Here is a 23237-nt window from a genome sequence, read left to right as displayed (position 1 = left end):
ATTATTATTATAAATTATTATTATTATTAATTATTATTATTATTATTATTATTATTATTATTATTATTATTATTATTATTATTATTAATGTAGTTTGTGTACCCATGGAGGTACAAAGGATCACAGTTGGTTTCAGCCATGGAGGTATACAAATTTTTATACCATTTTTATACCTCCATGGTTTCAACTGAGTTGTTTACTCAGGTTCAAGACATAATAAATGAAATAGTCAAAATAGAACTGATTTGATTGATTACACAGAGAGTAGAGCAATAGACCTAGTCTTTAGAAAAACCAAAAATGTTACTGTATATAGGCCTTGTTCTTATAATGGGACTTATAACATGCAATCATGGGCCCGCAGGCCGGCAGTGGAGAACACCTGATATAAAGATTGAAACAAATACATTCTTTTTTTTCTGATTTACTATAATATAATGGTTTATGAAATGCATACAAGGATGGTATTAGTTATGAAGCCATTATTTGGTGGTTTTTCTGATTATATTGTACTTCTGAAATGAAAGCTAATAGGTTACTAAATAAGCTAAGTAATTCAAATAATAAAATTGATTTGGTTTTTTTTATCCATAATCTACAGGGCTTTTATTAATTGTTGGGTAGTCAACTGAGTCGTACCCTACTCATTCATTCCATTCTATTTGAGAGCTGTGGTTAGCAAAAAAACATGTAATCCGTATGAATCTATTGGAGAGTGGTGCTTATTAAAGAAAAACACTTATTTTATTATAGATACATGAGTGGAGAGGAGCTATGAAGATGATGTATCTTGCCTAAAGCTGTAAAGATTATCAAATTTCCTTTGACAAAAAAAACTGTTGTATGCCCATATATAGTCATGATGTGCCTATATATGGTCATGATGTGATGTCATCATGACCATACTTAGGCATGTCACATGTTTCTTTTTCTTTTTCAAATAAAATTTGACAGTCTGGACAAGACTTTATGCACATCATCAGTCAGACTCAAATCCTTGACCAATTGATTGGAAGCCTAACTTACCATTATATAATTATTAGGACCACAATGAAAATAAGTTGACCTTTGCATTACTTTTTTGCATATTTTACCCTTGGAATTTATATTATGATATTAATTTCGAATAAAATGAAATGAAATGAATTATAATATAAATAAAGACATTGATTTTAACCTTTAACATAAACAGCTTATATACGGTTTTATCTATCTATCAATTTTATTGCCATTGCCAAGCTACAGGGGTCCCAAGTCTCTCGGAGCTCACAGGAGTCTCCGGGAAATCGGGACAACGTTCCGCACTCCCGCAAGCAAGCAAGAATCTCCCGGAAATAACATATATAATAATTCATATATTTGCACATTTTCAATATTTATTATCAATTGCCTCATGGAAGTGAGTGCTGATTGGTATCACTATGTGTAGTAATAAATTTAGAAGGCATTAACCACTACAGATCACTGGAGGATTCAAAGGGGACAGCCGGCCAGGGCTATTAAATTTTCCAAACTATAACAAAAAAAATGTGGAAAAAATTAAATTATATTCTAAAAATTATGAGGTTCTATAATCATAAAGTCCCTCCCTGCCTCGCCTACCCCTTCCATTTCGAATTCCTGGATCAGTAGATCTCTCAAAAATGACTTCTTCCAACTTGGGACCCCTGAAGCTAATATAATTACGCACCTCATCCTGTGTTTTCTCAAGTTCAGCTACTCTTTCGTTGACTCTGCAGTACAAATCAAGCGTCTTTTCCTGCAATTTGTTTTCATAGTCGGCATGCATCACATGTTTGGTTAAATTTAGGTCTCTTTTCAGGCTTCTGGCTTCCTACATGAAAATAAAGCACAGAAAAAAATAGTATACTGTAACACAATAGAATAATAGCATATTACTGGATTTGAACTCGTCACTGAGGACGGGTTAGGTGATCCGCTTGTCAAGCAAAAGATAACTCCCGGCGCTTACAAGTATGATTTATGGAAAAATACCGTAGCCAGGATTGTCAAACTGTGCAGTTCAATATCAAGACTGCTGCTCTCTCTTGGGTCATTCAAAAATTTAAGAAAGGAAGAGGCGGGGGAGAGGTTAGAGAAACATTCATTTTTTACCATGATGATGTCATCAAAGTGAAAAATAAATGACACATTCCCCTACAAAACAAAACAGGGGCTTCAGCAAGGACTGTACATTATTGCCATTACCACTGATAAAGCACGTCGCATGAATGGCACGGTCGGTTAGGCATGTGTTCTAACGAACATAAGGTCATGTGTTCGAATCGCGTATAGATATTCAATATTTTTTTTCCAATTTTAAGAATTTATTCTTGTTAAATTTTGTTAATAGACACTAATAGATCTTAGTAGTTTTCTCATCGCCTATTAAGGCTTTTCAGAATTTGCACATTAGCATATTCATAGAAGGGATAAATTATAGTCAGTTAGTAGTTTATTGTCTACTTTTAATAGGAAGTAGATAACAGATTTGTATAGAGCTATTTGTTTTAGACATTACATAGATATCAGTTGATAGGTACAGAGTAGACTCATAATAGTTTTAACTACCTGCTTAGAGCCTTAGTAGACTGGCATTAGTTTACAAACCATTAAATATCTGTTATTTAAGTAGCTATTATGTAGACAGTCTCAGTGTATGCTGTTTCTTGCTGATAGTAGACTCAGGATAGTCCACAACTATCTATTTCAATGTGTTAGTAGACTGCTAGTAGTATACAAACAGTTGCATCAATAGATTTAAATTCAGATGGCAAATTTAATAGTTTGTTGATAGTTGCTTAATAGTCTTTAACTAGAGTAGGCAAACACGCCTACTATTACTCACGAAATATGATGAGGCAAAAAATTATGCTAAGGCAAAATCTCGCTCAAAACTACAAAATATCTACTTATTAGTACGCAGTTAGGAGGTCATCTATTAAGATCTACTAATGCTTGTCTACTATATTAAGCTAACAGATATAGATCGACTGATTAAATATGGATCAAGGTCCTAAAAGGGGATCATTGTGTACCTCCTCACATACTTATCTTTATTCATCATAAAATATTATTTCTAATTTCTCCTTTATTATTTCTATTTTTATGCAATATAATTATATATATGATAACATTTTTTGATGTACAATACTCTGGTATCCAAGCTTTAATACACATGTTTCGAGGTACAAACATAAATATACTTTACTGTTTTACTAAATTATAAAAATTATAATTTTTTTTATTTTTTAAATGCACTCACTTGAACAAGTTCTTGAATCACGACTGTCATTTCCTTTAACTCAACAATCTCAGATTCTGTTGTCTGTGTTGCTCGATCCTGTCGGAAAAACCCAACTTTTTGCTGATCAGCAAGTGAAGGCCTTTTAGGTTGAATTAAGATGACAACATCAAGTATTAAGTAAGTATTATAATTAAGTATCAAGATAGCCTAGGCAATCATTCAAGCCTAACTAACTAGGCTCAGCCTACTAGGGCTATATGTAACTTAACAAAAAAAATATATAGGCCTAGGCCAAGCCAGGCCCTAGCTTAGACCTAGATAGCCACTCCAGGACAATTAATAATAATAATAATAATAATAATAATAATAATAATAATAATAATATGGTAATAATAATAATATTAATAATATCGCTGTGGCTAGAGATACGGTACCATATATCTTCTTCAATTTCTGCAAGGTACGGTAAATGGCATTACATCACCATTACCAGCGAACCATTAATTGGTCCAACGGGTGCATTTTTCGCAACCGGTGTGGCCCCTGTTAGCAAGTGCACTCTATAAAAAAAAAAAATTTTTTTTAATTAAAAAAAAAATCACCCAATGAAGTGCGAAATGTATGTGAGGGTTCCACTCAGTGATAAGAGTCATGTCATTTATCTATAACCATCTCAAGCAAGGGCCTGAATCCTCAGGACCAAACTTTTGACGTAGGCCCAGGCCTTGCTTAGCCTCTTCGCTTAGGCCATGTAAAAATTTTAAAAATGGTGTTATCAAATTTCATGGTAAAGAAGGAGGTTGAACATGAAAAAATAGTTTCACAAAGAAAAACAGCAAAACAGAGAAAAAGAAAACAACAAAGAACAAAATTGCATATAAGAAATTATGTAATTCATTTATAGCAAGCAGAAACTTTACCTATGAATAACCAGAGAGATGTTTTATATCCTCCCTGGAATAAGTCAAAATGCAATTATCTCTATATAATCACGCAGGTAAATGACCCTTACGCCTATTTATTGATGACAGTACTAAGTACTTGTAGAAGCGGTTGGCGCATCGATTGTGGCTTGGACTCCCAACCTTGAGGTCAGGGTTTCCAAACTCTCACTATGCAGATCACTTGCGTCCTTGGGCAAGGCACTTTATCTGTGTTTGTCTCTCTCTACCCAGGAATATAAATGTGTACCTGGTAGGATGTTGTGGCATTGAATGTTCTAGTTTCGTGCACTAAAGAAGTAGCAACGACTAGGGATACTCCCCAGGGGGCAGAGAAGGTTGCACTTTGTGCTGGTTTGCCATTGTTCGTTATCCAGGGGTAATAACGCTCGTGCCTTTGATCATTAAATTTGGAAATGGCACCATATAAATGTACTTTTTGATGTTCATCATTGTGAGTGATCTGCAATGTATGTCAGTCTTGAAAGATGACGTCTCACACATTCTGGCACTTAATTAGGTGATGGTGACGCAATGTAATTTACCATACATTTAGCTAGGCTAGGCTAAATAACAGAAAAGACTAAATAGGGCAGGCCTAGGGGGCCCTAGGCCTATGCCCTTTTCAAGTTTTCTATTATTGTTTGTAGGCCTAGAATCCTGCTACTAATAATAATAGTAATAATACAAGGCCAATGCCTAGTAGCTAGGGCTGGGCTAGGACTACTTAGGCCTAGGCCTAGTTTAGTTAGGGCCAGGGTATGCTAGTGTAGTGCCGGTCAGCTTGCAGTCACCTGATCAATAGGTTCTGGTGATCACATGATCCAATGTGCAAGGGCGGTCATGACCTATGACATTGCGCCCTGGGATGACGTCACCGTCCCAACCAGAGACTGAAGGGTGAAGTGTCATTTGAGATTTGACGATAGCACTGATAACATAACCTGAATTCTACAAACCGTATCTACTGAAGAAACTTCCACCTGGACTACGAGCCAGTGGCAATTTAGGTGAGATATGCTATTATACTGTATACATCTTAAGTCAACCGTAGTAATAAGTATAACATTTTACTATAATGGCGACGAGGATTAAAAGATAATTTTTAGGTACCCTGGTGGTGTGCAGGACCTCGTATGGTGTATCCAATGTAGCGTCCAGCAGCTAGCGAGGCATAGCCCGCAGCATCGACTACCTCCGAGGCCAAATTAATTACTCGTTAACTGCCATCACTTTGAATTGGAGAACCGGGAAAGTACTGTGTGTCACTCTACTTATTCCGTTTTCTGAAGCAAGGTGTTCGTAATGTTTTCTATGTCAGAATATTCGAATATTCGAGTATTATTTTTTAGTTAGGTCTGTCTTGGAAACGGGATAGAATGTTGTTCGTTGTTCTGTTCGGTTTCATCCGAGCATTATGATTTATCTGACTCTGTCTTGGAAACGGGGGTCGGTATACTTCATGTGGTTTTATGTAGCGTCATGTTTTGGTTTAGTTAGACCCTGTCTTGGAAACAGGGGTCGTTTTATTCTTTTTGGTAATTCTGTCTTGGAAACGGGAATTGCCAATGTCTAGAAATATATATATTTAATGTGTTGAGTCGAGAGTGCGCTCCGATTCAGCACGTATTTTAAGTTTTTATTGGCTTATTGTGCCACAGATTTTTAGACTATTATTACCGACCGTTCTACGGTTGTTGTTTAGGATTAACATAGACAGTGGTTGATTGTGTAGAATTAATTTTCGCCCTATATTGTGGGGCGTCTGTTGCTCAACCATTATCAATTTTGGTTGACTCGAATTTCAACAATGCCGTGGTTTTGAGCGGTGAACATATTCCACTTTCAACCAATCACAGACATGCATTGTTGATCTCGTCTGTGCTCGCCAGCCAATAACGCTGCAGCTGACGCATGAACAGTTAGCGGCCTAGGAATTCTCCAGGGTCGCGCTGTTCAGTTTCGCTGTAAACAACTTGGTTACGCCAGTTTTTAGACTGGCGCCCTCTATGTGACTGAAGATTATGTAGGCTATTCGTCGATAAAGGGATATTCCTTGTGTGCTATTTTTAGCAGACTCGTATTCGTACTTGTGTGCTATTTTTAGCAGACTTTACGGTTAACCAGTAGTAGTATTCTAGTGTTTTATTTCTTTATTACTTCCATTTTATTTTATTATCATAATAAGAGGGGGAGGAGATATGGTATTCCTTCTTGCTCTATCTGCGTACCTATTGTTTTTATGTACCGTACATTCTACTGGTGTTCTGTATTCATTCTATTATGGTCTTGTATGTTCTTGATTCTTGATTTGTGTAATAAATTGTGGTTTTTCGAGTCATGTGTCATTTAATTTGTATCAATTGGTCTTGTATGTCTAGATTCTTTTCTCCTTGATATTATTATTATTATGCTCATAGATATTCCCCGCACCATTGTCATCAGTCATTATCATTGAACATATTATTTTTGTTATTATTTTAATCATGAGCATTATTGCCATATGATTTTTATTGACATTTTTATAGTATTATTATTCTCAACACGATTATTAATACTATTATTATTATTATTATTATTATTATTATTTTATTATCATCATTATCACTCATTACCATCATTATTCTCAACCTGATTTTCTGAGATGCGTTGCGTTTATTTTTCGGTAACTGTATTTCTACTATCGGGATACCACCAGGAGCGGTTCCCAAGAGGTGGAAGCAACCGGAGCCATCGGCGCCCCCTGCGGGGCGGGCAAGTGAAGGATTTCCACCGTCAACATCGCCCCAGAAGGGACGGGCGGACAAAGAAGTCACTTCATCTGGAAGGTGTGACCTTCTGTTGCCGCCAATACCCCAGTTGGGCAAGCAGCAATGGAGGTACCCCCAGAGCAGCTACCGCTGCCTCCGAGTCCATCCAGGAGTCGGGACATCTCGGCGTCGCCTCTGCTCCTTGCTGGGCAAGCGGCAATGGAGGTACTCCCTGAGGACTTACCGTTGCATGTGAGTCCCTTGGCGGTCCTACTGCCTCTCGACTTGCCCGAGCAGATGGAGGTGGATGATCAAAATGATGATCTCCCCCTCTTTCTGCCCAAAATGACCCAGTACGGAAAATTTAAGGCCCGCATTGGGGACCCACCGTCTTGGACGGTTGCGGTTCGTCCGTGAGCGATTTTCAGTAGAGACTCGTTTCCACGTGCAAGACCTCCTGCCTAAATGAACGGCTGTACACGCTAATGTGGTCTGCGGGCCGTATGGTGAGGATGTTTACACCCTTTCCTTCACGCAACCTGCACCAGTTGGCGAGCCAGTCTCCTTAGCTGACGTAATTGACCAGCAGAAACAGCAGCTGGCTGACCCACGTTTCGGCGGGGTCGATGTTTGGTTCAAGCAGGGGGCAATGAGGCAGCCAGAAGGGCCGAAAACCGCCAGGGAACCTAGTGGGGCTCAGACGGGGCCTGCTGCCAAGCAGCAAAAACGCCCGATGCAAGATGGGGACCCTCCGGGGCCACAGGCAGGGCCAGCTGCTGCCGGGCACCCACCAGGGGTCCAGGCGAATCAGCCCGAAAGGACTGAGAAACGGCCTCGGCTGTCCACCAGACGGAGGAAGACGGCAGCACAAGCTAAGGAAAGGGAAGCTGCTTTGACGGGAGCAGCTAGGCTGTCCTCTGAAAACCGTAACGCCACCTCAGGTGGCGCCGCAGTAGCTAGACCACCCCCAGTGGGTGAGAAAGCCACTGCGCTGAAGCATAACGCCGCTCTGATTGGCGCCGCAGCAGCGGGACCATCCCAAAGGGGTGCAACTGCTGTTGGGCATGAGCATACCGCTTCGGGCGGTGCTGCAGTGGACTACTCCAATGGAGGTGAGGCTACTGCAGCTCATGTGCCTAGGCGCCCGTTCGCATGCCCGGGGCCAGGGTGTGGGAGGGTTGAAGATAACCCCAAGAACCACTTGGCCCGGCATGTTCCCGTGTTTTGCACGGAGGCGTCCAATGACTTTGGGGTTGCAAGCTCCAGAGCTCGTTGGAGTTACATCTGTCAGCTGGTCCGGCTGGTACCTGGTACAAACGGGACAGTGGCGGGCGCTATGGACCTCATCAATGCCAGCTCTTATATTCGGCCTGGATTGAACTTCACTCCTAGGTTGAGAAGGATGATGGTACTGATGCAGAGAGCCGCAGGTCGTCTCCCCTTGGAGTTACAGACTACTCATTGGAGCCAGTCAGAACACCTATTGCGTTACTGCATACTAGGTGCCTCCTTTTCTTGACGGCAAGGGTGGACCCTAACGCTCTGCTCCGGTTGAATTGTTGTTTCAGCAGTGGTTCGGACCAGCAAGTTAGTGGTCTGTTCTATAAACCCGTCAAGGGACGACCCCAACCAGGGTCGAAATCGGTCAGCGGTGCATGTGCTGAGGTGTCACGACCCACTTCTGGGGGCGGCCTCCCGTGCACAAACGACAGAGAAGGGTGTTTCTGCTTTTAGCAGACCCCGACGACCCCAGCAGGGGTCGGCTGCAGTAACATCCAGCAGCTCATCGGCTTCGAGCAGGCCTCCACGACCCCAACAGGGGACGGCTGCATCAACACCTGGCAGTTCCACAACTGGAGGTCCTCAATCCCAACGGGGGTTGACGTCGAGCTGGGCGAGTGTGACCCGGGGGAGGGGTACCACAGTGGACAGACGAGCTGGACCCAGACCGGTCACACCACGAAGGCAACCCTCCGCTAGTCAGGGGTGCCACCCAAGCCGACCCGTCTCTCCTGTGAGAGACGAAGCCTTAACTTCTCCAAGGAGTCCTCGGGCCAGGAGAAGGAGTTATTGGCCGCCGCCATACGGGATGTGGAACGGGCCCTTGAGGCCCTTCGCCGTCTAGAAGAGAATGAAGAGGATGATGGCGAGCTGTAGTCCCCGGACTACTGACTGAGTATTTTTATTTTCATTTTTCCATTCTTCACTTACTTGGGTGTTGCGAGTAAGCAAACCGCCCAGGGGTTTCAATATAAACTATTGGAGCGCGTCAAAATATCATTAAAATCAAATTCAATCTATATATAAATATACAGTATTTGATACAGTATGGAAACTGCTTCCAAAATTCAAAGATTATCATATCTCCACCCCAAAATTTAGGAGACCCCCATGTCTTCTCTTTTCTGCATATTACAATTATTTTATTTTTGCCACCATTGACTTTTTATTTTATTTTGCAGTTGTGAACATAATACTTATCCGTACAATTGAGGAAAAAAAAATCCAATAACGGAAATGAGAGGTAAACAAACCTCTTTATAAATTTTGCTTATGCTATATGTCATTAAATACCATACTATACCCCTTAAGGGAAATGTGACGGTTCGCTCTCAATGTTAAAATGAGCGTAGTGTCTGTGTTCTGTTTACATGGTGGCGAACTTTGCCCGTTCTCAGAATTATAGTGCACTATTTAAGAACAATTCGCTCATTTTTATTTCTAAGTTTACTTATTTTCTTATTTAGAATTTCAAAATATGTACATATGTTACAAGGTGTTCTAATTAAACGGGATTTTCACATCCCCTTTTGGTATTTAGTGTTGAATTGTGGGGCTTAATTCTACCCCACTACTGCATGTTCTTGGTGTTTCTTTTTACAAAAAAAAAAAAAAAAAAAAAAATTGTCAGGAAGAGGAATTCTGTGGCGTCTGCACCCGCACGTTCATTTAGAGGAATGCGCCAAACCAGTCAGGAATATGTCAACCCGGACCGTCTCCCCCATCAAAAACAAATAAAAAATAAATAGGGGAAGAGTGTAGTGCCGGTCAGCTTGCAGTCACCTGATCAATAGGTTCTGGTGATCACATGATCCCATGTGCAAGGGCGGTCATGACCTATGACGTTGCGCCATGGGATGACGTCACCGTCCCAACCAGAGACTGAAGGGTGAAGTGTCACTTGAGATTTGACGATAGCACTGATGACATAACCTGAATTCTACAAACCGTATCTACTGAAGAAACTTTCACCTGGACTATGAGCCAGTGGCAATTTAGGTGAGATATGCTATTATATACATCTTAGGCCACGAAAATGAAAGTTGTAGGTTTGCGTCCGAAAAATTTTGAAAACACATGAGGCATTTTTTCATTTTTCATTATTCATTATTTTTTTTTATAAATGCTGTCCACAAGCCGCGGCATTGGTAATTTTACATTTATTCCCAAGAAACAATGCTTACAGTCATAAATGTACACTAGCCTATAAAACAGATCCTTTTCTACATTTAAGACCTCTTTAAACATACGAGATTTCCTATTGGTCTGAAAGATCGATTTGACCGTAAATGACCTCAGCAGTGATCGGCGATCATGGTGCGATGTGACCAGGCCTGCCTTCGCTCGGTGTTCGCGACGAGTGATCACTGATGAATAAATCGTTTTTCTGTCTGTTTACGACTTAGAAAGTCCGTTTTTTAAAACGAAGTATATTTTTTTTCAAAATAATGAACTTTTCAAAATAATGAAAATTTTCGTGTGGTAGCTTTTTAGGCATGCGGGTGGTGGACGCAAACCTACAACTTTCATTCCCGTGGCCTTAATTTAAGTCAACCGTAGTAATAAGTATAACATTTTACTATACTAAAATCAAGAAGCCTACTAACCATGCCTAGGGCTAGGTCTAGTAGTAGGCCTAGTACTAGCTAGCTAGGGCCTGCTATACTCGCCATATCAAACAAGCCTAGCCTAGGTTAGCTAGGCTAGGCCTAGGGTAGGCAAGGTAGGCGAACGCGCCGGCTAGGCTACTAGGCTTAGCCTACCCAGCTAGGGCCTAGGCTTAGCATGGGCTCAGGTCAATGGAAAACTAGATTCTGCTTAACAAAGAAAACCTATTTTTACCTCACATCGTCGTCGTCTTCATCTTCATCATCGTCACTTGATGAAGGAGCAGGCGGTTCATCCCCCATACCGGAATTTGTAAATGTACCTCTTTCGTCCGACAGGCCAGCCATTTTATTTGTTGATTAGCAACAAGTTTAAAGTTGCCAGGATTTTAGTAACTAAATGTTCCCAATTCTCCCTTCAGTGGAAACGTACATGCAGATTGCCAAAAGGTCACATAGAAAATAGAAGCTTAGCATTCATTTTAGTATTATTCAGAAGAAAAATATTGTGTATGAAAGCAAAAATGTTTCTCCCCTACGAATTGTGCTTTTTCTCCCCGACGGGGGGGGGGGATTCCCTCTCCCCGACTAGGGGGGCTCCCCCTCTCCCCGCTGGCGCCACCCCTGTTTTCAACCATTTTATGGGAAGACCATAAAAATAAAATAATACTGCATATTATATTAGGAATTTTAAATCCATACCAGAGTTAATTTTTTTTTTTTTAAATAATTCTTTGCTAATTTATATAGGACATTGTTAGGCCTAATGCAGGGGTCCAAAGAAATGAGACGGCCTCGCGCACTTCCACCAAGCATGCAAGCCCTAAATTTTCAAATATTTTCAAATAGATAAAAAAAGAAAATTATATTTAAATTTAATAATTGTTTTGGTGTTTTCGGAAGGTGTGCACTGCGAAACACTCAAAATTATTATTAATATTATGTCAAGAATATTAGCCTTTTCACACGCTATAGTCTCAGTAATTGTTTAGTTTTCCACCAATCAGCAGCAAGCCTCACTACCCAAACATATAAATATTTTCCTTTTATTTTCTGCAGATAAGGATTATTCTCTTGAAGACGATTAAAGTAACTTAATCGAAACGTCGAGACATTTATTTTTCAAAACTATCTATGTGGTGTACCACAAGTATTATAGGCCTAAGTTTATTAAATTAGCATAGGGCCTATTTAAATAGTTAATGTGTCTTTTTGATGTATTTTTGCAGATAGGCCTACTTTTCATCCAGGATGTTTTCCTTAGTTTGGACCTTGAGTTTGTAGATCCCGTCCTTTTGCATATGTTTTTCACTCCGGTGTTTTTAGCGTATTTTAAACAGTGCCTTTTACCAGGGATTCGAATTCTAAGTTTATGTATCGTGATTGACCCAAAAAAAAAAGCATACTTGATTTTAAATAATGTATCACTAATAAAAATATTATAATATGTATCAAACAAAACGAGCCAATTCAAATCAATGAAATTAGCAAAAACATGTGTCAATGCTTTTGCTCGCGTGGTTGCCGGCCGTACTCGCGCAACTTTTGAAGTTTCAAAAAAACTTGACTGGTGATAGTGATTATAATAAAAATGCTCCAGTCATTAATAATTCGACAGAACTTGGCTTGGAAAATGGCCTTAAATGGCCTGGTTAATTGTTTAAAAAAAATCCTCGAATTTGCTAGCTCCTTGAGGATGCCTCTTTTACTCCCTACTCCTAAAGGCCTAGGCTAGTAATAAATACTAATGATAATCGGATTTGTAACTTCTAAGAGGGGCATACTGTATTCGGTCTCTGGCTCTGCAGCTAAACTAAAAAGTGGTGGCACACAAAAGCGGCGGTTCAGGGATTCAAAATGTCGGGCCGCGGGGAGGGATTTTCACAGGTGGAGGATAAGATCATCTCAGCCCCACCATGGTTGGGCTGAGGTAAGAAAATTCATAATTATAGCACCTCTAAATGGCCGGAAATGGCAATCTTAGACTTCAATTTTAACATAATCCCTTTTTTCCATTTCTTTTATAATTTAGGAAAAAAAATGTTGAGGGGGTGGGGGGTGGGGCGGCTGGGCACCCTTGAATACACCACTGATTTTAAATCAACACAGTAATGAATAAATACCCCTCTAAAAAGCCGAATATTTTATTAGGTGTCCGTTTACCGTTTTATTCTTCAAAAATATTAAGTTGGAAATTATTTTTAATTATTATGTTTAGGTCGATTTATGAATGGGCCACTAACAGCTCAAAGCCGTTTTGGTAATAACAAATACTATATATCATAACACAAAACCCGATTTAAACCTCAAAAAGTAACTTTAAAATATTTAGGTTGATTTCATAATTTTGTGCCATGAAAATTTTGCCATGAAAATGGTGATTTACGTGGCTAAATAATTATCTCTGATGTCAAAATATATTTGCGCTGATATCAGTCATAGGTCAAATGTCTCCCTCTCTCTCAACTCCAGGGACGCGTTTGCAAAAAGTTACAAAATAATTTTCGTGGGAAAATCCTGAAACAAATAAAAAGATACTGTAACTTACAGCGCAACGCACTCATTGTACAAGAAAAGCAATGATGCTAGCGTTTGTAATATTTGCTGTGACATTTACCATTTCTTTGATTTTGGCAGTTATCTATTTCTATCCTGTAAATATCTTTTGGAGTATGGGATGGCTCAGCATCCCAGCTGGTGCTGCGTAGGTCGTCTCTCTCTAGGCGTAGGCTAAGGCCGCCTAGCCTAGCACTGAATTCAGACAGACGATCGGGCCCTAACAAATACCCTATTTAGACTACACTCTGTTGCGATCGGTTGCGATGTAATCGGTGGTAATCCAAAACTGATTACTCCCGATCGCAATCAACGAACGCATTCAGACCAACAAAAACAAACTTTACATTCTTGGGACTAGGACTCAGGTGGCTAGGCCTATGTTGACTGACCTCAGCCAAACAGTGCCTGTGGAATTCGTTGCGATCAGATTCCATGGTAATCGGGAGTAATAAAGATTGTAGCACCCAATCGCAACGGGTAACAATTGCGATATCGATTACATATCGACTACTACTATTGGTGAGCTTTCACACACGATTTTACTTTGCGATTGGTTGCGACTGGGTGTCGCAATTGCTACAACTGATCGCAATGCGATGCTAGTCTGAATGGGGTATAAGACGATCGGGCCGAATTTGAAAGTGAGTCCGATTGACCTGAAATGCAGGATATAGCCAGATGTCTCTACTATTCTTACTACTACTAGCTAGCCTAGATTAAAAAGAGTTTAGTTAGTTATTATAGTAGTAGCCTACTAATACTACTAGTAGTAGGGATTTTCACAGGTGGAGGGTAAGATCATCTCAGCCCCACCATGGTTGGGTGAGGTAAGAAAATTTATAATTATAGCACCTCTAAATGGCCGGAAATGACAATCTTAGACTTCAATACAGCAATAAACATGGACATCAAATTCATATGATTGGATATGTGTTAAAAGGTGTGGAGCACCGTAACAGCATAATGGTTTGTGGATAACTCGTAAATAAATATGAAGTAAATTGAGTAGTAGTGATATAAACCCTTGTGAATTATGAATGATCCACGTATATTAAAAGTTTTACCATTAGGTCTAATTATCGTAGGATCTGTGTTAATGTGAGAGCAGAGTTTGCATCTTGGTTGGTTGCATGGTGCAGAAAGGCCCCGTGCAAGATTAATTGCCGGGCCGCTTGTGATAAGGGAATTCCCTAAAGTCATCTTAAGAAGCGCTTTTTTTACTCCCTACTCCTAAAGGAATAGGGTTGTAATAAATACTAATGATAATCGGATTCGTAACTTCTAAGAGGGGCATATTCGGTCTCTGCAGCTCTGCAGCTAAACTAAAAAGTGGTGACACACAACACAAAAGTGGCGGTTCAGGGAATTCAAAGTGTCGGGCGGCGCCGGGAGGGATTTTCACAGGTGGAGGGTAAGATCATCTCAGCCCCACAATGTTTGGGCTGAGGTAAGAAAATTTATAATTATAGCATCTCTAAATGACCGGAAATGGCAATCTTAGACTTCAATTTTAATATAATTTCCCTTTTTTCCATTTCTTTTATAATTTAGAAAAAAAAAATGTTGAGGGGGTGGGGGGAAGGGACCCTTGAATACACCACTGATTTTAAATCAACACAGCAATGAATAAATACCCCTCTAAAAAGCCAAATATTATTAGGTGTCCGTTTACCGTTTTATTCTTCAAAAATACTAAGTTGGAAATTATTTTAAATTATTATTTTTAGGTCGATTTATGAATGCATGGCCACTAACAGCTCAACCGTTTTGGAAATAACAAGTACTATACATCAGAACACAAACCCGATTTAAACCTAAATAATAGTAAATTAAAAATATTTAGGTTTATTTCATAATTTTGTGCCATGACAATTTTAGAAAATGGTGATTTACGAGGCTCAATAATTATCTCTGATGTTAAAATATATTGCGCTGATATCAGTCATAGGTCAAATGTCGCCCTCTCTCAACTCCCAGGGACGCGTTTGCAGAAAGTTATGAAATAATTTTCGTGGGAAAATCCTGAAACAAATAATAAGATACTGTAACTTACAGCGCAACGCACTCATTGTACAAGAAAAGCAATGATGCTAGCGTTTGTAATATTTGCTGTGACATTTACCATTTCTTTGATTTTGGCCGTTATCTATTTCTATCCTGTAAGTATCTTTTGAAGTATGGGATGGCTCAGCATCCCAGCTGGCGCTGCGTAGGTCGTCTCTCTCTAGCTTTAGGCGTAGGCTAAGGCCGCCTAGCACTGAATTCAGACAGACGATCGGTCCGAATTTGAAAGTGAGTCCGATTGACCTGAAATGCAGGATATAGCCAGCTGTCTCCGCTGTCTCTACTAGTGTTAGTACTACTAGCTAGCTAACCTAGATTAAAAAGAGTTTAGTTAGTTATTATAGTAGTAGTACTACTACTAGGGCCTAGCCTAGGCCTGGGACCTAGGCCTAGTGTGTGCTAACTAAACTGAAATAGTAATATCATTTGCTTACATCTTAGGTCAAGTCTTAATATAATTTAGAAAATAAATTATCCTTTTTTTTGACAGGAAAGTAAAATCAGTGAAGGCAGTAGAGCGCAAGGCCACTAGGCTAGGCTAGAGTGGGTCTAGGGCTTCGGCTAGGTCAGAGCAAAGGGCTGGGGACATAGGCCTAGATAGTTGCCAACTTGACTCGCAGATAATTTATCATCAAAAAAGTAGTATAGCCGTATTAGTCAAATGAGTTGGTAACACTTTTTTGACTAACTATGAATTCTATTTCATAAGCTATCGCTTCATCAGGTGAGTGAAGAGTTTCACAAGTTACAGCAATAAACATGTACATCAAATTCATATGATTGGATAATTAAGCTAAATATATATGATAAACAATAAATCTGATTGGATACAGAAACAAAGAAGTAAATCCATATAGTTAGCAATAGAAGCTAAGGTCTAGCTGGAACAATGGAGATGTGTTAAAAGTGTGAAGCACCATAACAGCATAATGGTTTGGGGATAAATCGTAAATAAATATGAAGTAAATTGAGTAATACAAGTAGTGATATAAACCCTTGTGAATATGAGAGAATGATCCACGTATATTAAAAGTTTTACCATTAGATCTAATTATCGTAGGATCTGTGTTAGTATGAGAGCAGAGTTTGCATCTTGGTTGGTTGCATGGTTGTGTGCCATAAACTGTGTTGTTGTGTTTGAGTGTGCTAGAAACGAGTCATTACTTTAGGTTTGGTGGTTGGCGATAGGCAATAATGGGTTTATCAGTAAATATTTTGTTGAGAGTTTCGTCATTTTGAATGATGGGTTGTAGGTCATTGATGATATGTTGTAGAGGTCTTACGTGTGGACTGTAGGTGGTGACCAATGGTGTTCTGTCGGACTTATCTATATTGGCATGTTGTAAGAGCTCCTGTCTGGGTTGTTGTTTAGCTCTTTTGGATCTGCTCATTGATGGTTTGTTGTTTGTAGCAAAGTTGCTTGAATTTGTGTTGAAGTCTTTTGAGTTGAGTGGATCGGTCAATATTATCAGAACAAATTTGTGAGTATCTAAGCGCTTGGCTGTAGATGATGGAGCAAGTTGTATGAGGAGGGTGGAAACTGCAAGCATGCAGAGGTTTCCCAGAGTCAGTTTGTGGTAGATGGATGTGGAGATATGGCCATTGTTAATCGTGACCTTGATATCAAGAAAGCTATGCTGGTGTTGTGATTGCTCCATCGTGAATTTTATGGTGGGGTGAGCATTGTTAAAAGCCTGATAGAATTCCTCTAATTCAGGCAGTCCCTTGGTCCATATAAGGAAAATGTCATCAATGAAGCAAAGAAAGATGAGTGGTGATGTGGGATATGATGCCAGAAGCACTCTTCAAGGTCCGCCATGAATATGTTAGCATATTGCAACAAAATGACTTGGTGACAGTATTTAAGCTGAGTATGTACAGTACCTCTAATCAACAGTGATCACCTTAGTCAGCGCTGGATGATGGCGAGTCCTGCGAGCGACAGGCCTAAGCCCCCTAGAAGCTCTTTCAAAATTCTTCATATTTTTAGTCTGAATGGAAATTTAAATCAAATCAACCTTAATCTCATGAATTTATGAATCATTCAAAATATATTGTTATAAAAAGTATCGCAAACTTCATTACATTTTGGATGATTTAATAGACACCAATTTCAACTCTGTTCAATGCATTAGCAGGACTTTACGATGTAAACAACATTTAACACCCAATCATCCAAATTTTGATGACATCATTTTTGGTTTATAATTGTACAGTATACCAGTTCAAATTTCTTTTCTGTTTATATGAATGGACAATAAAGAATTATTATAATGTCTTGACATAAACCTTCATGCACTGTTTAATTTTATAGCTTAGTGCAAAGTTTTGATATTACTTTTTATAGATGATGGGTGTTTGACTGTAAAAAAAAAAAAGCTAAAGATATTAGGCAGGCTAACCACATAGGGTTGTCGCTTGCCCCAACAAAAGTGCTGTCTGGACACATGGCCTGCGAACTGCACTTTACCCACCTGCGCATAAATAGTGGCACGGTTTAGCATACTAAGCTGTGCTGTGCTGAAGTGAGAACATTCTCTTTTATCTTATATCAATCCTGTTAGGGCCTCAAAAAAAACAATTTTTACATTTAACTTTATGAAATAATGTCTGTGTATATCATTTTCTTTCTGTTCATTGTTCTTGTTTTTGAAATGTGTTGGTTGATTTTAATTCCTTAATTAAATGAAAAAAAATGATGGATAATTTATTGCATTCTTTTGTAGTTAATGTGTATTAACGATACTTGCCTACAATTTCCATTTTTTCAGGGATCTACAAAATACACCACGATACCAGGAGCCAGCCCATCACATCCAAAGTTAGTATAAGTAATAATATGGTCCATCAACAGCATCTAAATTTGAACTGAAATTCTATGTAAAACTGTCCACACTCAGATTTTCAGAACAAACACTTGCATGGCCATATGTTGTCATGATGTGCCTATATATGGCATCGGATGTGCTTATCAGTGGATTCAGGGTCGGGGAAGCCGTCCCTGGGACCCCCCTCCCCCACTAAATTTTTCAAAATAAAAAAAATACAGATAAAAAGTCTATTTCCGGCCATCTTAAGGTGCCACCATAGTGGGGCTGAGGTAGTATAGGCCCTCCATCTGTCAAAGTCATTTTATTTCTGTTCATTTTTCTTGTTTTGAAACGTGTTTGGTTGAATTAATTCTTTAATTAAATGAAATGAAAAAAAGACCTTAAAAAAGGCCCAAAACAACAGGACCCAACTTTGAAATCGCAGACCTGTAAAGATGCTTTATAGACAGATTAGATAACAATTTTACAATTGTTATGTGGAAGATTAGTGTCCTCAGTTTTTTTTGTTTTTTTTTGACAAAAAAAAACTGTTGAATGTTGACCTATGGTCATAATGTGATGCCATCATGACCATATTTAGGCATGTCACATGTTTTTGTCAAATAAAATTTGATAGTCTTGATTGGGCTTTAAAGAAATTTTGCCTTTAGCCTATAAAACCATGGTATACCAATTGCTTACTGCTCACTGGATTGATGTCTGTGTGTCTCACGAATGTCTAGAAACCATCAATATACTTATGATCATTTTCATTTTTTCCATTCAGAGATGGAAATTTGGCTGACATCGGTGCAGCTGGCAGCTTGCACCAATATCTGAAGAAGCTTCACAATGAACACGGACCAATCGTCTCATTCTGGTTTGGACAGCAGATGTTTGTTAGTCTTGGTAGTCCAGAGCTTTGGAGAGCACATATGAAAGTATTTGATAGACCACGTAAGTACAATTGGATACAATATTAAAGGTTTAAAAACAAATTCTTGATCATGCATACACAAGTAATTAGGTTAGTCCTAGTCTGACCTTTCTTTGGAGCCTAGACTAGAACTATCCTAGCTAGGACTGCTGGCTTTCAAATGTTTTTGAGTCAAACCGCTGAGCGGCTGAGGCAGGGGTGCCGCAACCTACAGCCATAATGTCGGTGCTAGATTCAATGGCACGCTCGTCTATGGTTCTGGCGGTAGAACAAGTCTTCTCGGATAAGGTCTATAAAGCATAGGCCTAGTGTACACAATTAGCTCATGTGCACTATAAAGAACCCAATACTTCTTTCAAAATGAGTACCCCTGTGTACTGGTCCATCTCACATCCCCTGCCATTGTGGACTAGACGTCGCACTTTTTTGACCTGGGCATCCATAATGACGCAACGCCCTCAGTAATAGTTTTCATTTTTCCGGTGCTGGTTTGAATACCATGAAATCTGTGTAATTACTCAATGAGTATAATGTAATTTTACATAGCAAACATTTATATCAAACATTTTTCAATATTAAACATGTTGCATTTGATTTTTTTTAGCTGAGCTTTTTCTGCTCTTTGAACCTCTCATCACAAAATATAGTATTCAGTATCAAAATAAGGATGAAGGCAGAAAAAGGCGCAAATTAACAGACAACGCTTTTGGACATAATATGCTGGGTAATTTCTACAGCGTTTTCCATGATGTAAGGACTCACCACTTGTTGCAATTTTTAAACTGTTGTTTTGTTTAAAACCAAATTAAATTGATAATAGGTAGTAGATTCATCTTATTTCGATGTGTTTTGTGTCAGTAAAATATCATAGGAGTGAATTTTTTGCCATACCTGACATGTTTATCGTAGTGAATACTCAGTATGTTCCCAAATACTGATTCGGGTGGAAATCGTACCCATGATCTCCAGGTAACTAGCCTGGTGTCATAACCACCCAGACCACCATGTTTGCGCTTTGTGACTATATTGTTGAATCCGATCCTTAAGTAGCAGTGGGTGCTGCAATGCTATTTTGATGTGTGTGTTCCTAAATCCTAAAAAAAATGCGCAGCTGTAGGCACTGCATGTGCTGCAGGTACTGCAGGAATTGGCCATTCTGGAGTGTCAATGAAACTTGACAACTGACCAATCAGAACACACCAGGAATATGCTTGTGTCCTACAAACACATGAATTGTCCCACAAATGCACATGTTTGCGTATGTTTTTACACTGTTGTCTTGTACTTTACTGTAGCAACAATATCCAAGTGGCAGGGCTTAATGGAACGATTCATTTATCCAGAAAATTTCTTATTCATATTTATCCCCATTTGCTAGGTTGTGGATGAGTTATGCCAGAAGATATCAAGTCTGCCAGACACAGAGCACATCCCAGTTTGCCAGTACATGATGGCACTTGCTCTCAAAGGAATTACTCAAACCTCTTTTGGTGATTACTTTAAAGATGACGAGAAAGCATTTGAGTTCCGGAAGCATTATGATCTGGTATGTATAACAACAGAAGGACACATGAATAACAAAATTAAGACACCCATGAGTTGTCTTAAGTTTACTCGATCATCTTGTTCACCATCACTGTTCAGAGGATCTTTTTTCTCTCCATTGCCCCCGTAGACACTATGTTATCAGCTGGCAGTTAATCCTGTAAGAGCGAGTAAATCCAGTGGAGGTGCATTATGGGTGGGGCGCCCTATTAGAAATTGAATAGTTAAGAACTCGAACAAAAAAGTGCATACATCATAGAGACACAACACACAAACAAACAAAAAACCATGATTTTTCAGATAATCAGATAAATTATTTTGGCTTAAAATATAAATGCCTATTCCCACATTATCAAAACATGATAATATTGTTCAAGCTTTCAACACCAAGAGAATATATATTCAATATGTGCTAGCCACGTAAGTTTTTCATAGTTACTTCTGTTTTACTAAAAAGTTCAAATTCCCAAAGCACAATGCAAACAGATAACAACTTGGTAAATTTTTTCGTTACAGTGTTGGTATGATCTTGAATCCCGCATGTCTGGTGATGAACCGGCTCCAGATAGTGACCGTCAAAAGAATTTCCTCAAATGTAAACACACCTTATTTTCTTGTTTTTTTGTATAACTTTATGATTTTGTCATTTTTGCTAGCAAGAAATATTATGATAATACTTATTGTTATTAATAATATTTATTGAAGTTGGGCAATTACTTTTGAGCAAGATGTTTAAACCTCAAGCCACTCATGCTCATGCAGAAGTGAGACATTGCACAGATATACAGTACACTTAAATTTGCCTAAGTTGACTGTGCCTATGTTGAATAATTACCAAGTCAATCTGATTTTACATGCCAAATTTTTTGTGTTTTCCATTAATTAACAATCTGTATGTCGCATTTTACCTAAGTTGAACAATATTTTAATGGCCTTTTGGATTCGACATAGATTCAATTGTAGTCCTGTTCTTAATGAGAGTGGAGTTGTATAGCTTAGTGGTTAACATGCTTGCCTTCTAATACCATCCTGTAATTGGCAAGTTACTACTGTTGGATGCAAATGGAAAAAAAAATCCAGTATCTGTTCTGCATTACTAAACCTATTATATGCTGGAAAGAATTTTATTTTCTTATATAATGTTTGCTTCATGAATTTAAAATACAGTGTATGTTTTAGCTTCTATTTGTTCATTTGTCTGCATTAAGTTTAACACTATACAAGTTCCCTATGCAAATATATATCAAGTCAATTTAACCCAAATACAATTTGCTCAGTGTGACATTTTCACCTTTTGCCTGATTTTCTATGTGTCATTTCATTCTGAGTTCTTCACCTGTCTTCCATTTAGAAGCCATCTCAAGAAATCCAAAATATAAAATTCTGATAAATATATAGGTTATTTAAAAGAGAATAGCACTGCAACTGTATCATTATTTAAAGGAAAATTGGTAAATTTTGAGATACCTACTCAGGATGTAACGTTCTTACCCAGCAGACTCGGCTTTAGGTATAGTGAGCCTATCCCGGGTTCCATAGTTCAAATGAATATGACAGTGTTGTCAAAGTAGTTTAAGTTGATGACGTCGTTTTGTGTAATTGTTATACCTTATGTTGAATGTTTCAGGAGTCACATTTTCTTCTGTTGATAGTGGGGTTTCCCACTAATTGTTATTGCTTATTTTATTAATTAAGTAAATTTTGAAAATGCAGTCATAGATTGAATTGGATTTATTCGATGTAAACACCAAGGATAGCCCACGAAAGTCTAGAAGAAGACTTATTTCCAGTGGGGTCCTTCTGGTGGTGATTGGGCTGTACACTGAGACAATCCCCTACTCTTTTCCGAAGAGTGTACTGCATTCTGTAACGTGCACTTGGGCCATTATTGCACATGGGACCAATGGACCGAAAGACGGTGCGCTATTGTAACTTGTATTTCAGCCCTCCAGCTGAAACACAAGGAGAGGCAGCGATGGGAATTGAACGTGGGACCTAGAAATCTCAATGGTTCAGTGGACATACAGTGGCTACCACCAGATTAGCCTACTAAGCTAAGCTGCTCCCCAATGTATTGTAGGTGCAGCAAATTGTGTTTATGTACTTTTTCTTGTTAGTTTTTATGATCATCATGTTTATTTTGTTATTCTATGGATATGAAATTTTGAAATAAAGATGAAATGAATGATTGAATGAAATACAAAAGGTACAGATTTAGTTCCCTCTGGGATTAGCAGTGGCGTAACAATAACAAGTTTTCAAAGTTGGTAACATGTTTTTTCTGTTTTTGTTTTTTTTTAAAGCCAGGGACTTTATGCATGACACAATCCGAACTATTATCAAACAACGTCGTAATAACCCACCTGTGGAAGATAAGCAAGTCTTCCTTGACATCCTCATTCAGGCGGACATTCCTGAAGAGCAACTCCTTGCGGATGCACTGACCTATGTCATCGGTGGTCTGCACACCTCTGGAAATGGTTTGTTTAATGTCTTC

The 23237-nt window shown here is 38.9% G+C and overlaps 2 protein-coding genes across 4 annotated transcripts in view; one reads left to right on the top strand and one right to left on the bottom strand.

Annotated features, from left to right (window-relative positions):
• LOC117113181 (uncharacterized protein C10orf67, mitochondrial-like) overlaps positions 1–11210 on the bottom strand; it is a 30845-nt gene extending 19635 nt beyond the window's left edge. Inside the window, exons 1-3 of one of the 2 annotated variants that reach the window (XM_033256460.1) lie at positions 11061–11210; positions 3266–3386; positions 1691–1834 (exon numbers count right to left, since the gene is read on the bottom strand). In XM_033256460.1, coding sequence (XP_033112351.1) covers positions 1691–1834; positions 3266–3386; positions 11061–11173 — 378 coding nt within the window. In that variant the 5' untranslated portion in view covers positions 11174–11210. Of the gene's footprint in view, positions 1–1690; positions 1835–3265; positions 3387–3681; positions 3797–11060 lie in introns of those variants that run through there. The other variant, XM_033256461.1, reaches the window with a different exon arrangement.
• Positions 11211–13292: 2082 nt separating this feature from the next.
• LOC117113167 (cytochrome P450 20A1-like) overlaps positions 13293–23237 on the top strand; it is a 15167-nt gene continuing 5222 nt past the window's right edge. Inside the window, exons 1-7 of one of the 2 annotated variants that reach the window (XM_033256440.1) lie at positions 13293–13479; positions 18220–18269; positions 19046–19215; positions 19800–19945; positions 20574–20741; positions 21257–21335; positions 23044–23220. In XM_033256440.1, the coding sequence (XP_033112331.1) occupies positions 13405–13479; positions 18220–18269; positions 19046–19215; positions 19800–19945; positions 20574–20741; positions 21257–21335; positions 23044–23220 (865 nt within the window). In that variant the 5' untranslated portion in view covers positions 13293–13404. Of the gene's footprint in view, positions 13480–15346; positions 15544–18219; positions 18270–19045; positions 19216–19799; positions 19946–20573; positions 20742–21256; positions 21336–23043; positions 23221–23237 lie in introns of those variants that run through there. The other variant, XM_033256439.1, reaches the window with a different exon arrangement.

Source organism: Anneissia japonica, unplaced genomic scaffold, assembly GCF_011630105.1.
Source record: "Anneissia japonica isolate Jap-2015-1 unplaced genomic scaffold, ASM1163010v1 scaffold93_len1081246_cov171, whole genome shotgun sequence".
Taxonomy (NCBI): domain Eukaryota; kingdom Metazoa; phylum Echinodermata; class Crinoidea; order Comatulida; family Comatulidae; genus Anneissia; species Anneissia japonica.
The sequence above is the reverse complement of the archived record's forward strand: the minus strand, read 5'-3'. Positions and strand labels throughout refer to the sequence as shown.